General features: G+C 41.0%; 1 protein-coding gene across 7 annotated transcripts in view; it reads left to right on the plus strand.

The window, feature by feature from the left end:
- The window catches only part of LOC125891936 (glutamate receptor-interacting protein 2-like), a 45,683-nt gene that overhangs the window by 23,313 nt on the left and 5,966 nt on the right, over positions 1-16,404 (plus strand). For 6 of the 7 annotated variants that reach the window (XM_049581546.1, XM_049581549.1, XM_049581548.1 and 3 more), the window contains exons 12-22: positions 1,489-1,675; positions 5,595-5,740; positions 5,838-5,918; positions 6,234-6,297; positions 6,716-6,861; positions 8,573-8,717; positions 9,021-9,160; positions 11,671-11,853; positions 11,958-12,117; positions 15,100-15,214; positions 15,566-15,790. In XM_049581546.1, coding sequence (XP_049437503.1) covers positions 1,489-1,675; positions 5,595-5,740; positions 5,838-5,918; positions 6,234-6,297; positions 6,716-6,861; positions 8,573-8,717; positions 9,021-9,160; positions 11,671-11,853; positions 11,958-12,117; positions 15,100-15,214; positions 15,566-15,790 — 1,592 coding nt within the window. Of the gene's footprint in view, positions 1-1,488; positions 1,676-5,594; positions 5,741-5,837; positions 5,919-6,233; positions 6,298-6,715; positions 6,862-8,572; positions 8,718-9,020; positions 9,161-11,670; positions 11,854-11,957; positions 12,118-14,629; positions 15,009-15,099; positions 15,215-15,565; positions 15,791-16,404 lie in introns of those variants that run through there. The other variant, XM_049581553.1, reaches the window with a different exon arrangement.

Genomic DNA, 16,404 nt, shown 5'->3' on the forward strand with positions numbered 1-16,404 from the left:
GCGATCAGTCAGAACAACTTTGTATTGATTTGCAGCGAACCTTCCCTTTAAGGCAGGGGTCTGCAGCCTTTACTGTCAAACAAGCTAATTTTGGCCAAAAGAAAAATAAAAATAAAATTCCTGGAGCCCCCAAAAACATATTCAACATATTCAAGCTTCATAATAAAGGTAACACAGCCTATTAAGTCTAAATTAGCCAACAGATCTGAATGAGCATTCACTAATATGTTGAACTGGACTTTTTTATGATTATTTGGTTCTTTTATTTTGCAATTTTGGTTGTGAAAGCAGATGAACCTCTCCACCCACTATTGAATTCTCAATTCTTTTAACCTTTTTTTGGATTTAGAATTCATAGCTAGCTTAACTAGGGAGACTCAAGAACAACCATTGGTATTGAGGTTTGGCAAAATATAGAGGAAAGGGCACCAGGTCATCGACTGACGAAGCACATTTTAGTTGATGAAATGTTAAAATGTTTTTTATTCAGTGTATAGGCTACACACTTTTACAGTTGGAGAATTTAAGAAACACTTTCGGCCTACAACAATGATGAATAAAAATTAATACCTCCCATATAATTTCAAAGGTAGCCATAAAGAGCCACATATGGCTCCAGAGCTATGCCAGCAAAATGCCCCCTACAGCATAACAGAGCTGCAATAAATGTAGTGATTGTTAAATGAAGATAATCCACAGACTTCACCATCCCTGTCTTCACTGTCTGCAGTTTTTATAGAGAATATTTGTTCAGTACAAAGAAGTTTCTTTAAAAAATAACAATCATAACCACTCAACTCTAAATAACCTGCAAAACGAATCACATTCACGTCACATTAGACCTTTAAATCGGCACCGTTTGATGCTAAACTTCCAGTTTCTTTTACCAATAACCGGTGACTTCCTCTTTTCTTATTGAACTGTAGCTCAGAAGGATCTTTGTGTCTTTCTTCCCTTTCAAATGTCAGTCTGGTTGAACCATTGTAAAGCTTTGTTCATGTACAAAACAATCCCTTCATACAAAGTAACATTATTGGTACAAAGGACTTTCTACAACATGAAAGACCATTCAGAAGTATAGAGAAGCGCTCCCATACATCTGACTGCACCCAGTCAAGCTTTTGTAGCAGGCAGTTCCAAACTTTTGAATGGCAGTGTATGTTTGTTTTTTTGTGGTTGAGTTGTTGTTGTTTTTTTAGGTGAACTGACCCTTTAAACATGTTTCGCAGCGCTGTTAAAACACCTTTAGCTCCTGTTTCACCCCCACAGTGTGTGAACAGACTTGACTGATCACTGACGTAAACATGACTGACGTAATCTCTGACTCATTCCCTTTCCATCCCCATGTCATCTCTGTGGGTGCACGTCTCTTCCCTTTATCCTTCTCCATTTTTTTGTCTCCCACAATCCCTCTCTTGCTCCATTCATCTGCCACTTCTCCACTAATATCTCTCTCTGATGTGTCCCCTCCCTCCCCCCGTCCCTCAGTATCTCTGGCGTCCAGCTCTGTTGGCCCAGGGGGGCAGGTTTTTCATGTGGAAACAAGCGAGGTCGTCCTGAGGGGGGATCCGCTCACAGGTTTTGGGATCCAGCTGCAGGGGGGTGTCTTTGCCACAGAAACCCTGTCCGCTCCCCCAGTCATCCGCTTTATTGAGCCCGACAGCCCAGCTGAGAGGTAACTCACTGAGACACCTAACAAGTAAACAAGTATCATATAGGGGGTCACCTTGAAGCAGACGGCCACAGTGCTAATCATTCAGCCACATGTGAAAAAAGGATAATTTTAGCCTCGTGTCTCAATGAGTATTTCAGCTGAAGGCAGGCGCATTAGAGCTGCGTTTGTCTCACACTGTGGTTCCCAAATATGAGGTCAGGACCTACAGAGGGGGCCATAAGATAATTAAAGGGACAGTTCACCCCAAAATAAAAAATACATATTTTTCCTCTTACCTGTGCCTATTCATCAGTCTAGATTTTTTTGGTGTGAGTTGTTGAGTGTTGGAGATAACGGACGTAGAGATGTCTGCCTTCTCTCCAGTATAATGGAACTAGACGGCACGCGACTTGTGGTGCTTAAAGTGCTAAAAAATATATTTGAAAAAATGTCTCTTTCCAGAAATCATGACCCGGTTACTCAAGATAATCCACAGACTTTGTTGTGAGCAACTTCATGTAGGAACTATTTTTCTTTCTACCAAACTACACCCGCGTATCACTGTATCACTGCACAGAAGGAAGTGTGCACCTACTACTAGCTAGCACCACTAATGTTAGAGCTCAGCAGAGGAGAAGCCATTAATGTTTACATCTTGTGCTGTCACAAGAACGAGCCTCTCATCCATGAGTGGAGTTGCAGGAAAAAAGTCATCCTGTAGAGCATACATCCTATTTTGCATCTAAATGAGGCTCAGAAGTCAAAATATTCAAATAAAGCATGAAGAAAAACAGTCTGTGGTTGAACTGGTCACAACTGGTAAATATAAGTAGGCTATATAACTTATAACAGTGTGTCTTAAGTAGATATTGCTTTGTTTTAAGGAGATGTGAATTGATAAGATTTTATTGACATCAAAGCCATTATTGATTCTGCTCATCAGTTTAATTCTTTATTGATTCCTGAGGTAGGACTACACCCTGTGCAGAATGAATAGTGTTAATTGCGGCACCTAATTTACTTTTAAATTCAGTGATTTCTTCTCACCTATCAGCACCGTCCGTCACTACATTATCACTTAGTTTTTATATGTTCATCACAAATTATATACGTTTTGTCATAATTCTCATTTTACAAAAGCTACTTTTAATTTTAGATTAAGTCCTGTTTGGGTGATGAAAAGCAGGTTATCAACGAATATTTTTTATTTTCGCTGACAAAAATTGAGCATAGTGTTAGTTCAGGCAGGACGTGATGTTAAGCTTAGCTCACATCCAAGCTACATCAGCTGATGTCAAACAGCCCGATCAACTGATGGAGCAGCTGATTGATGGAAGGGAGTCAGTTGATAGATCACATGAATCCTTTCTATGCAACCAAATCTCATTCAAGGCCCTATTTAAACTGCTCTGGCCTTCCTACTGTTGCTGCTTCCTCTGCAAGCTGCTTTGCAACCCACCTCCACCCCAGCCCCTCCTTTTCATGTTGTGTTGACTTATCAGTGTCATTTCTGTTTGTCATTGATGGTGCTCTGTTCTGTTCCCAGGGGATCTTTGCTGCTGCTCTCCCTGCCTCAGGCTTTCCATGTAGGTGCATGGAAATGTGGAGAGGTGTGCTTTGGGGTTTTTGGGGCTTTCTGCGTAGGCCTAGGAAAGGTAGAGGCCCCAGAACAGAGCCATACCACCAAATATAACACTGCAAATGGAAATAAAAGTTTTCTTTGACTAAAGTGTTCCTTGCTGAATTAACACTGTGCAGCAAGCATGAAAGGGGGAGCTGATGGGCGAGTCAAGCTAGCTGTAGCAACAGTCTGTCATCATCTAAAATGGATTAAATGAAAAGATATTTGAACAGCATTCGTTTTCATTTATCTGCTGAGCCTGCCTGCTTATATTTTGATATTTAGGCCCAGTAACAGACGTGATGCTCAGTTGGAAAGCAGTAACTCGTGCATGGAGTGTCACATACATGGCATTCCTGGAATTTAAGCCTATGTTGTGTAGAGAGATGTTCCAGCATACTGCTGGTGGTTCCACCATTACTCAGAATGATCATTTAGCAGACATTACAAGCTGCACTGTTGTTATCCCTCTTTATGAAATGAAGCCACGCATTGGACCGTTTCTTTATCCCCGCCATGACTCCTTCTTGTCAGAAGTTTCCAGCAGCGTAAATGAATGAGTTTGACGTCATAGTTATGCAATATGAAAATGTTTGAAAAACATGCCGGCATCAAGAAAGAAATTTATAAGCTCAGAGGCGATGGATTGGACAATTTGGAACCAGTGTTTAACTGGAAAGTTCTCAGTTCCTGTCACGAGACGTAAGTGCTCGACAACACTTGGCATGATTACAGTTTATTTCTTTAGAGAGGGAGGTCACTGCCCAAAATGTAATGAGGTCAACAGATGTTCTCAGTTATTTATAACAACAGTTACTTTAAGTCTGACGAACTTCATGGAGCGGTCGTCTCCAGAAGTTAATTTATCACACATTAGACATGAGGCATTGATCCAGCCAGTGTGGTATGAAGTACTGAATTGATCAGCACTGCATGTTGCAGTGTCATTAACACACAGCTCTGATCAGGCCAGTATGTTGTATCTGTCCTTGTCTTGCAAGATTAATGATGGTGTCTGTGCAGGGCCGTGTCCCCTGGCTCTTGTAACACGATTAGTCCAGCAGCAGTTGGACAGGAGTGACTCAAGTACAGCATCCGACTGTGATGTTGGTGTCTCAGCCTCCACACAAGGTTAATGAGCAGCGGTGGTTAGTGAATTAATATCAGTTGACAGTGCTTCGGTGTTTGCCCTTGCAATTAGGGGTCTGATTAAATGTGTGATATATGGGATTTTTTTTTTTTTTTAATCCGTACGAGCACACGCTTTGCTGAGGTGATTTTCCAAGTTCGAGTAAGGTCAGTGCTCAGTGTGTTTACATCAAGTCCAGAGGCCATATCATTTTATAGATGGCATTTTAAATGTTCAGCCTATGTGACATGTGGTGTCACATCGGCTCAGTGTGTCACTCATCAGACCCTTTTCACTGAAAGCAGAAATCACAAGCCTTGCTGATACTAGTGTGGGCATGTCGAAGCCATTAGTAGATCAATCGATTAGTTTATCAACAGACATTTGTATAATTTAAGTAGATTTGCATCCAGCCTCAAAGGAATACTTCACCCCCCAAAATGATTATTTGTGTATCATTTTTTTCACCCCATGTTACACTGAGTTAATGACGACAATGTTGTTTCTCTCACGTCTCCTCAGTGAATGAAGAATACAAAAAATCTTGATGAATTGAAGTCATAGCAGTCTGCGTTTAACAACAGCAAAACTCTATCAAAAAATCTGTTTACAGACTCTCACACAGCTCACACTTCCATTTTTCCAGTTGTATGCTCAGTACTGATACACAAGTGATCATTTCAGGGGTGAAGTATTCCTTTATTTGTGAGAAGTTGATATGTATTTGGTTTTATATCATTTCTAATTCAATAGATTTGCGTTTATAACTGTTGGTTGGACTAAACAATGAAGCTGGGGAAGACTTGTTTCTGCAAAAAAAAAGAAGTAATTATTTTATATACCAGTATGCAGTTTGTTCTCAGGTCTCTTGTGAAAAAGATATTTATCCTAGTGACACTCTCTGAATGAATAATTAACCTAAAGACGTTACCTTGGGCTCTGGGAAACTGTGATGGCAATTTTTCACTTCAATACTTTGAATAATTGTTAGTTGAAGCCCAATTTTAATTATTAACAAGATTTTTTTATATTATTTTGTAATGTTTACATACAATTACATTTTTATTTTTATATTATTTTATTTTATTTTATCTTATTTTGTTTTACTTCATTTCGTTTTATTTAATTTCATACAAACTGTTGTATTTATTTCCACTCTAAGGCTCTTTGTGTGCGTTTTCTATGTGGAGGTGTGGGCTGCTGCAGGTCGGAGACAGACTGTTGTCCATTAATGGGATCCCAACTGAAGATGGCACTTTGGAGGAAGCCCATCAGCTACTCAGAGATTCCGCTCTGGCCAATAAAGTCACAGTGGAGATTGAGTTTGATGTCGCAGGTATCAAATTGTGAAGATAAATTCTTATTGTGTGAAATCTCGCAGCGTATTTGTGTCTTTCCTCTGATATTTATCTTCACTTCAAATCCCAATTTAGAGTCAGTGGTTCCCAGCAGCGGCACCTTCCACGTTAAATTACCAAAGAGGAGAGGAGTGGAGCTGGGCATCACCATCAGTGGTGAGTTTGTTATGAAGGCGACACACAGCAGGGGGCAGTGTTGCTCAATAATACTCAACAGACCCGCAAACTGTAAATCTTCTTTTGAATCAATGTCCTGTGATCCATAAAACTCCACGAGGGCACATACCTCATTACCTCTGAATAATACAGGCCTGTACCAGCGTTCATCATTACTCTTTGTGCTCTGGGCAAACACAAACAGGAAGCTGAGTATGATTAGTGCACCAAAAACAAAAGGGAGTTCAAATGGTTTTATCCTCGTATCAAATGTCCTAGAATAAAAACACACTTTATTTTCTTGTCTTTCACCAGCAAGTAAGAAACCTGGCAAGCCTCTCATCATCTCTGACATCAGAAAAGGAAGCATAGCACACAGGTATGTCCCAACGTCACACAGAAATAATCATATTACTAGGTACATGTTTAGTTTTTTTATAAATACAACAACACTTTTTAGGTCACATTAAGGAGACACTGTTACTCAACACTTAACAGTCAGGGTGAACTAGGTTTTCTAGGCTTATGTGGGATTATTTCATGAGCAAAATAAAATTGTTTTGTGAATCCACTGTGTAATACAAGCCTAATTGGATTGAGCTATCAAAACTGGATCAGTAGGGCAGAGCAGCTACATTTCAGAAGGGCTCAGTGTTGATTAGGTTGAGGGTGAGGTTACGGTGACCCCCGAGGATCCCACTGAGACACTAACGCTAATAGGATTCTCAGTGAGTCAGGAGGAGCAGCTCCTGGGGCCCAGTTGATACTTGTGATCCTCTCGTTTTTGTATCCGCTAGAACAGGCACTCTGGAGCCAGGAGACCGGCTGCTGGCCATCGACAGTGTGCGTCTGGAGAACTGCACCATGGAGGACGCCATGCACGTTCTGCAGCAGGCTGAGGACATGGTCAAACTACGCATCCAGAAAGATGAGGACAACATTGGTACATTAGTCCCTTAAAACGTCAAACATACAACCTGTGGAAAGTAACCAAGCACATTTACTCAAGTATTTAAGTACAGTTTTGAGGTACATAAACGAATACTTCACCCACAAAATGATCATTTGTATATGTAGCCCTTTTGACACAGAGATCGCACTGGAGAGCCGCTACAACGTCCCTCCTTCATGCCTACTTTGCATTTTTACCCAGAACCAAACGACGGCGGCATCATTAGGCTCGAGTGTGTGATTACATATTGCACAGCAGCTTTGCGGAATCAAAAGAGGTGTGACGGTTGTGACATGTAAGACAGCAATGTCAGGCTCTAATGTAAAATATAACGTACACTTCGGCAGAGCTTTCTAAATAACAGCAATGGCATTAACAAGGCAACAACAATCATTTATTGTCCCTGTCAAATGGCAGCTGATCTGGTCCTCTACTTGGATGCTAAGTCTTTGAGTTAGCCGCTAATTGCTAACAGCCCATTTTTAAATCTCCCATAGTGGGTTGCACGTATAACACGTCATCAAAATGTCACACCTGTTCCACCCATGTCCTGTTTCTACAGACACCATTTCAGCACTGTTACTACCTGCTGTTGCAGATTTAAAGTACGACCAGTATGTCCCCCCATTCTGTGATCATACCTTATATGCAAAATGGCGGGGCAGCACAACGGCATAATATTCCCACCTTAAACAGGCGGTGTAACAGACACAAGCATTTAGCATTAAGCACTTCTGCTTAATGACTACACGAGCAGAGTCCAAAATGCATGCACTTGCCCAGGCGCTCTTCTCACATGCATACATGTTTTAGATAGTGAGTTTATAGCAAAAATACATGTGTTTTGATCAAATGGTTATTTTGTGAGTGGAGTATTCCTTTAATTTTTTTTTCCATTTGTTGCAATACTTAATACTTAACTCCACTACATCTCAGAGGCAATATTATACTCTTTACTCAATTACAATTATTTAAAAGTTTACTAGTTAGTCTTCTTGTCAATATTTTATATAAAAACGTATGATAAGCTAATAAAATACACAACAGTATCAAAGATTAAACCTGCAGTTCCTTTTTGAAAAAGAAAAAGAACTCAAATTTGTGTTGCTGAACTTTTTAAACTTGTTTTTCCTCTTTGCAACCCCGTTTATAACCTCACAACCCCTCAGATTTTCCTGGTGACCTTTGATGGTGGTCCGACCCCGAGGTCGGGAACCACTGGACTAGGGTTGCAAGTAACAATGATTTGATTTAACCTTTTTTTTTCGCACCAATAATCGATTCGTTTTTCATAAACATGTTAAGAAAGATGTCTATCATAAATTGCCTATTTTTACCAGGTTTTCCCGTGTTTAAAAAACCCTTGTACATGTACTGATTTTGGTGAAAAGGGGGTGTTAATGTGTACCACATTTTTAAACTTGTCTTTTTTGCAGCTGTAGAGCCTACAAGCAGCAGCCTATGTTGAGTAGTAAAGGCTGAATTTTCAAATAGAAAACAGAGAGCTGAAACTGGGTTATAGCTCAGTCTAGTTAAAAATGATAAAGAGCCATGAACACATTTCCAAAAACAAAAAGTACAGGAAGTAACTAGACACTTTTTTAACATCTGTAAGATGTAGTATAGGTCTTCATGGATAACCTATGTCTATATATTCCTGAGTCTTATGTGCGGTATCTACGGTTTCCTCCATGTGTTGTAGATGAGTTGGAGATGTCGGGCTCTATAATCTACACAGTTGAGCTGAAGAGATATAACGGACCACTGGGTATCACGATCTCTGGCACAGAGGAGCCCTTTGACCCCATCGTCATTTCTGGCCTCACCAAGAAGGGCCTGGCAGAGAGGTGAGAGAAGAACAGGGGGAGAGGTGAGGAATGAAAGGTCAGGGGTAAAGACAGTTATTTGAGAAGATGGTGATACTAACATTAGGCTAAGGCTGCACAAATCAGTAGTGGTCCCCTTTGGATTTTTTCTGAGTAAACAAGACAGTAAACAATGTCTGTCTCGTCCTTTTCTACAACAAGAAGCCTCTTTGTTTCTGTCCCAGTCGGCGCACTGGCAGCCTGACAGGTTTCCACCGGCCTGCCTGTCGGTACTGTCTGGTATAGTCTGGTATCTCTGTCTCCTCTGCTCTCCTAACCCTGCAGGACCGGGGCCATCCATATAGGGGACCGAGTCCTGGCCATCAACGGGGTCAGTCTGAAGGGAAAGCCACTGAGTGAGGCCATCCACCTCCTGCAGATGGCCGGGGAGTCCGTCACCCTCAAGATCAAAAAACAAGCCGACCGTATGTGTTTTAGTTATTTCCTTTTGATGACTTATTGTGGTTTGCAAAAACTTATTTCACAGAAATAGTTGCAGATTGAGACCAAAACAATTTAAAAATAAAATGGAACAAAAGTATAGGCAAAAGAAGAAAAGCCAAGAAAAATGGAGGAAAATAAATATTGAAATAAATAGAGATGCATTGTGTGCAAAACATTCACTGTTTCACATTCCATTTGTTTGTTTGATAGGTCTAAAACATGTCCTATGAATCAAGGGTTTCCAGCTTGGTCATTCACTTGTGCAAAGGGCATCCCAGTCAAAGGTCCAGTGTTAGGGGGATATATATTGGCAGAAATGGAATATAAGTATATTTTCTTTAGTGTATAATCACCTAAAAATAAGAATCATGGTGTTTTCGCTACCTTAAACTGAGTCGTTTATATCCACATAGGGAGCAGGTCCTTGCCTGTGGAGATCACTATATTACACCATCATGTTTTTACAGTTTTTACAGTGGCTCTAAAGCCCCGTCTCCTCCAAACACTTTCGGTATGGTACCTGTGGATCCAACCCTTCAGACATGGTACCGAGACCCCAGCGTTTCCACTGCAATCAATACTCTTTCATGTGGACGGGGTTGTTGTCACTCACTGCTCCATCCAGCACTTACTGTATTTCCTCCTTTATCTGTGCCTCGTTTATCGTCCGCAGAACGAGGCTAAACGCTGACATTTTCAGAACAAAATAAAACAGGCTGCAGTGAGAGTCTCTCTCCATGGGATATTTAAAAATAGCAGGTTTTTCCATTTAGTCCTTCTCAGGCAAGCTCACATGAACAACACTCTGCAACACTTTTTTTTTTTCTCAGAGTGAGGTTTGGGATATACGCAGTACACACAACCCGGTCACAATTGATACATAATTCTAAATGCTTGAAGATCCACTCATTACTAAAAGTGTATGTCATATAGAAACTAAAGTAATGGTCAAAGTTGGCAGTGAATTTTAAGGTTGTGCTGATGGATTCACGTCTTCATCTGAATAACATTACAAGTCAATGTTCCACTAAAAGTTGCCAGCAGTCAGTCCAGTGAATAAAGTTATTTTTTCTGCTGTTCTGCTGCAAGAGGCAGCAAAACATCCTTTCATTTTATAGTTACAGTTTACTAATAAAACTCTCCACGGTATGAACAGTGGTTACATGAGCCTCAAAACCAGCCACAACTCAGCCCTGAGCAGAGTGACCGTCCGCTATTGACCAATCAGCGGACTGCAGGGTTCACAGCTCCACCTTTTAGTACCAGATCTGTGTGCTAGGTACCCCAACAGAGGGGGGACCAAAAATGGGGACGATACGGAAAGGTTGCGTCGGTCCCATCCACAACTTTTCACAGTGGAAATGGGAAAAAAAAGCGCACTGAACTGAATGTCTATTGAATGTTGAAGGAATTCAGTTGGTTGCAGTCCACAAACTTCACTGCTAGAAGCCACTAAATCCCCCTAAATTTTACAAACTGGACCTTTAAGCCAACAGTCAGATATATATATTTTCCCTTTGTCGTTCGGCAATTGTTCATCATTCTCTTGATCCTACTGCAAGACAGCGAACTTTATTTACATAACACTTTTCAAAAAGTTAGAGAGATCCTTATCTCTTTAATGATTTTAAACTTAAAATAATGAACATGGTCACTGCTGGCTGCAGTTGCCTCTATTAACTAACAAACACGAGTAACTAGACGCCATCTTGGCATCACTCCAGCCACAATGGAGGAATCTGCACGTAAAACGAATGTGGAATAATGTAGGGAGCGGGGGACAATGGCGCCTTCCCTACTTCCTATCCCCCTACTTCTCGACCCCCCTGCTCAGACCACACCCACACTCAAACTCAGACTTCATTGTAATCTCAAGTACACAGCCTTGAAGTTTCATTACTGTGTCACGTATGGGTGCTACACTATTGTAGTGTCAACATCAGCCCACAGACAGACAGGCATAGAAACACCTGGCAAAATACTCGGAATGTCTACAGTGGTAGTTCAAACTACAATAGGTGTCTCGCGGAGCACATTTTTCTATGATGACACACACAAACACACACAAAAACTCACAAGGTCACAAACAATACCCCGCTGCTGCAGCTTGTGATTATTGCTGCTTTGTTACTGCACTGTGTTACATAATGTATTTTTAGTCATACCTATTGTGCCTGATTTGATGATGTTGTCCTGTTATGTGTTGGATGCTGCAATTTGACCCTGTTTTGGCTCAATCTCGCTTGTAAAACAGGTTTTAATCTCAATGTGACATCCTGGTTAAATACAGGTTATGCTTTATATGGACGGCGCTTTACAAGAGAAGGAAAAGAGAAAAGGGGAAAAAGAGACAGAGAACATAGACATATTAAAAACAGGGAGACATAGTGTACAAACCAGAAAAAATAAAATTGTAAAATGACGAAAATAAGTTAGTTCAACAACTAACAATGTTAGTTTAACAATGATTTGACTCACTGTTTGTTCCCAGAGTCTGATGGCCGGCGGCCTCCTGACAGAGTAGCTGGGTTTTTAAGTGACACAGAGGATGACCTGACAGACTCCCAGAAGACCAGTAAACACTCAGAGGTCTACTCTGCCACTCTGCCCAGTATAGACTCTGCTATGAGCTCCTGGGATAGCTCAGGGTTCGACGCGGGCTACAGTAGCCAAGGTGAGGTCCACTGGATGCTTGTTGTCTATTAATTACCAATTTCCAGTCTTATCTGATAAGTTCAGTTAATTTTCTTGTTTTTTATTTGTTTTTTTATTTTTCAGCAACATATCTTCACAAAGCATCCGATATACTGCTCAATCCGAATGAGTGGAGACGCACAAAACACAGGAGCCAAACCAGCTCCAGCTCTGCAGGTCTGGTCCACCACGCAACACTGTATGACGGGAGATTCACTGAGGATGAGTGGGACAAGATACCAGGGTGAGTACACAGGCCTGCACTTCCCTTCCTGTTTACATCTTACATCTTGTTTCAGTATAGCTTTAAGTGTTTGTGATTTCTCAGTAAACAGCATATTTAATTTAAATCATGTTCTGTGTACTAACAGTGGTGGGAAGTAACTGAGTGTATTTATTCAAGAACTGGACTTGTGTTGTTTTAGGAAATTTCATGCTGTAGTCTTCTGTGCTAGATTTCTGAGGGACATATTGTAATTTTGCATCGCATGTTTTTGACAGATATAGATACTAGTCTCGCTACAGATAAAACACACGATAATCCTCTAGGTAATATAACACATATTCAGACACACATTCTTTTGTATGTCAGTTACTTACCCCGTGTTACATTGAATTCTTGGAGAAAACTTTTTCTCACATGCCATGAGAAAATTTTGATGAATGGTGCCGCATTTATTGGCAAAACTCTATCAAAATTTCCATTTATAAACTCTGGTACGACTCATACAGCAAAATCCGAGCCTCATTCATCCAGCCGTGTGCTAGGTACTTCCCAAACACATTCATTTCCGCTAAAATGTGAACAGTCTCACACATGGATGGGTAGCAGGTGCATTTGAATTCACATTCCATTGAAATCTAACCTTGAGCTTTTTCACCGCTGAGGAACATGGGTGGGTGGATGACAGAAGAACTCCTGGTCAATGAACAAGCTTGAAGGCTGGAAGGTATTCCCACTGAATGCACAAGCAGAGTTTAAATAGAGCAGCAAATAAAGTCAAAGCAAAAAGCTGCAGTTTCTCTAATGGCCACTTGAGGCTGGCTCCAAGAGTGCATCAATCCCCATAGACCCCTCATGTTAAAATGTCCAGCAGAACAGCAGAAATAAACATTTCACAGACCGGAACACAAAATGGTTTTGGTCTCTACTGTTGATTTCAACATTAATAATAATAATGAAATGCATTTTATTTATAGGCGCCTTACAAACCACTCAAGGACACCTTACAAGACACAGTTACCGTAAAAACCCAATCAGCAATGTATCTAACAAAATCAAACAATTCTGGAATGTACAGTAAAAGTTAATAAAATGACTAAACAAAAATTGTAGTCATAAATTTTAGAATATTAAAATCATCAGCATAAAGTCATCATCAGTGCAGGTCACCATTTGTGTGTCACAATTAAATCAGACTGAATATGCAATCCTATAAAGATGTGTTTTCAGATGGGAAAGTGGAGAGGGAGTCAATATTGCGAAAATCGTGGAGGAGAGAGTTCCAGAGGCGGAGGGCAGAACGGCTGAAGGCTCTAGAAGCCACGGTAGTCAAGCGGCAGATGGTGATGTGTGTTGGAGTGCAGAAGATGGTCTAAGAGTATGGGAGGGTGTGTAGATATGAAAGAGTTCAGACAGGTAAGAAGGGGCTTGATTACAAGGGGTCTTAAAGGTGATAAGCAGAATCTTGAAATTGATGTGACGTTCAACAGGAAGCCAGTGAAGTTGGAGTGATGTGATCTGTGGAGGGGGTTCTGGTAATGATACGGCTGGCTGAATTCTGGACCAACTGGAGTTTATGAAGACACTTGAGAGAGAGGCCAAAGATAGTAGAGGTGTAAGTGATGGGCGAAGACAATTAATATTTCGTAGCAGCCTGAGTAACATTGTTGATGATGTTGACATTGATATTTTTTTATTAATTTAAGAATGTAACAACTGCAACAAAATAAGTTGTTTTTTTTTTTGTATCCTATAAAAAATTATACCGGCATTATCGTGAATGAGATGATATGGCTAACCCCTATTGTGCACCTGGGCAAGCATGAGCTGTTTAGGAAGTACTGAGCATACCACTGCATAAATGAGACTTGGATTATACTGCAGTTGTGTGATCGCCTGCATGATGTATGATGTTTCCATATAGTTTTGCTGTTGTTAAACGCGGCCCCCTGTTCATTCAATTCATCAAGAATTTTCGCTGTTATTGGATTCTTCATTCACTGTGGAGGCAAGAAAAACAGTTTTCTTTACAAATTCAATGACTTAAATTCAACATATGGTGAGTAATTAATATTCAAATGATAATTTTGGGGGATGAAGTATTCTTTTAAAGATTAAACCAGGGATTTCCAACCTTTTTGGGCTTGCGACCTCTGACAAAAAAAGCAATCATCCTCTTGTCATGTTACAGATGTCTTTAAGTTGTTCGTAAAGAGACTTTTCACCTCTAAACTTCTGATGTTGCGTCATATAAATAAGTTTGAGGCTTAAAGAGGTATGATTCAATATTCCACAAAACAACAAAGAGCAGACGAAATTTAAAAACCGTTGTATTGATACTTTATTGAAGTAAAGGATCTGAGTTCATTCCACCACTGTGAATATATTAAAGCTTCTGTGATTTTTCTTTTCCCTTCTTTGGGTTCGTTGACAAAGTCAAACTGCACTGTCTGAATTATCTTCTCTTCATTTTGTGTTGTATGCTTTCGTGTTTTGTGCTTCTCCAAAACTGTCCTTTTCTCTTCTTTCTCAGGTATTCTCTCTCTCATCTGCTTTACTAACTGCCCACGAGCTCTTTGGTGTTTCACATAGATGCATCTTTTTCTGTCACCCCTTGTCCACAACAAAAACGTTTCCACAGAAAGCACCTAAAGCGCCCAAGGATACATCAGCCTTATCTGTCTCTTCACAGTTCTTTTTTTTTCTGAACTTTTGTGTCACATGCTTTCAATTTTCTGCTTTTTTGGGGGGGCGGAGGGGGCGACGTTACTTTTGTAGAAGTGAACTCTTTTAAAGGCTTTATCTAATGTGGCGGACTCCTCAGCGTTCGCCACAAGTGAGAGAATTTACAGTAAAACCCTCAATGTGGTCCTGAGAGGTTTTCAAAGGGATTCCTCCAGCACGCAGCACAAAAACTGCATTTCCCATGCTGCCTTTTGTAAGCGGCACCAACCTCAAGACCTGCAGGGCTGCTCTCATGTTCTGGTTCCTGCGTTGTCATAGATTCGTCAGCCCCCCTCGTTGCCATGGCACCCTGAACCAGGAGGACAGCTTCTGGTCCCAGGCTTTGCAGGACCTCGAGACCTGCGGCCAGTCAGAGATTCTCAGGGAGCTGGAGGTAAGCTGGCCTGTCATCTCCACCCCGCCTTCCTGCTCCTGTTTCCTCTCCTCCATCTGCTTTGTCCTACTCACGTATTCATAGACCGGTGTCGGCCTAGATGACAATACCAGATGAAGCATTATGATAATCGCCAGAGTGCGTAATCTGTTATTAAATCTGACAAGCAGCGTCGGGCACCTGCTGCCATACTGACCCAGAAAGGCTTTTCTGCAACGCCCTGGCCTCTAATCTGTCTCTGTGAACACCTCATGAGAGATTATGTATTTGGATATTTTCACTTGTCCAAATGGTCTTTTTTTCTCTTTAACACGTGATGCTTTAATAATCCCTGATTTTGTGCTCTTTCAGGCATCCATGACAGGTAGCGCTCTCAGTCTGTACCTAGAGGAGACCAAGACCAACGACGACTCAATGTTCCAGTCTGAAATTAGTCCCATTAAGAGGGAGGGACTGCACAGCGACGCTAACAACAAGAGCAACCTGAACATGTCGACTGGAGCCAGAGACGTACCGTCACGGGGCAGAGGGGACCCCTCTGATATTTTGTCCCCTACCCCTCTGGCACTGCACAAGGTAGTTGAAGGGTGCTCTGATCAATCAGCCACTGAATGTTATCAGCTCATATTCATTCTAAATACACCGAATCACAGTGTATGTTTACAGTAACTTCCAGGTACAAAAACCCCCACATCATGAACACAAAATAAAACTGTGCCCTGATAATGCCGCCTAATTGGTCAGTCTTCAGCCACCTAAAAAAGGCCCGCTTAAATAAATCTACATCAGTTAAAGTTTGCACTATATTTAAAATACTTTCACTGTTTTACCTTGCCGTCCTCTACCTGAAGCCGTTCTCTCAATCCCACCAGACTCCATTGACAAGAACAGTAGTTTTACCTAGCAGAACATGAAAGTTGCTTGTCTACTGCTGCCTTGATCACTTAGTGGTGAGGTGGGCACCATGTACCATTGACATACCGTAAAACTTCATGTAATAGCCCGGGCTATTATTTGCTTAAATCACTGAAATAAACGGGCCTATATTTGGGACAGACTAAAGGAATATGAATAACTTACAGGGTAATCTAGGAATGGACACATAATTTGATTTAGTCAACAACCTGGTTTTATACATCCAAAGAACTTCTGTTACATAAAATGAAATGCTTGGCAACCAGATCAGGCGT

Source organism: Epinephelus fuscoguttatus, linkage group LG7, assembly GCF_011397635.1.
Source record: "Epinephelus fuscoguttatus linkage group LG7, E.fuscoguttatus.final_Chr_v1".
Classification (NCBI taxonomy): Eukaryota; Metazoa; Chordata; class Actinopteri; order Perciformes; family Serranidae; genus Epinephelus; species Epinephelus fuscoguttatus.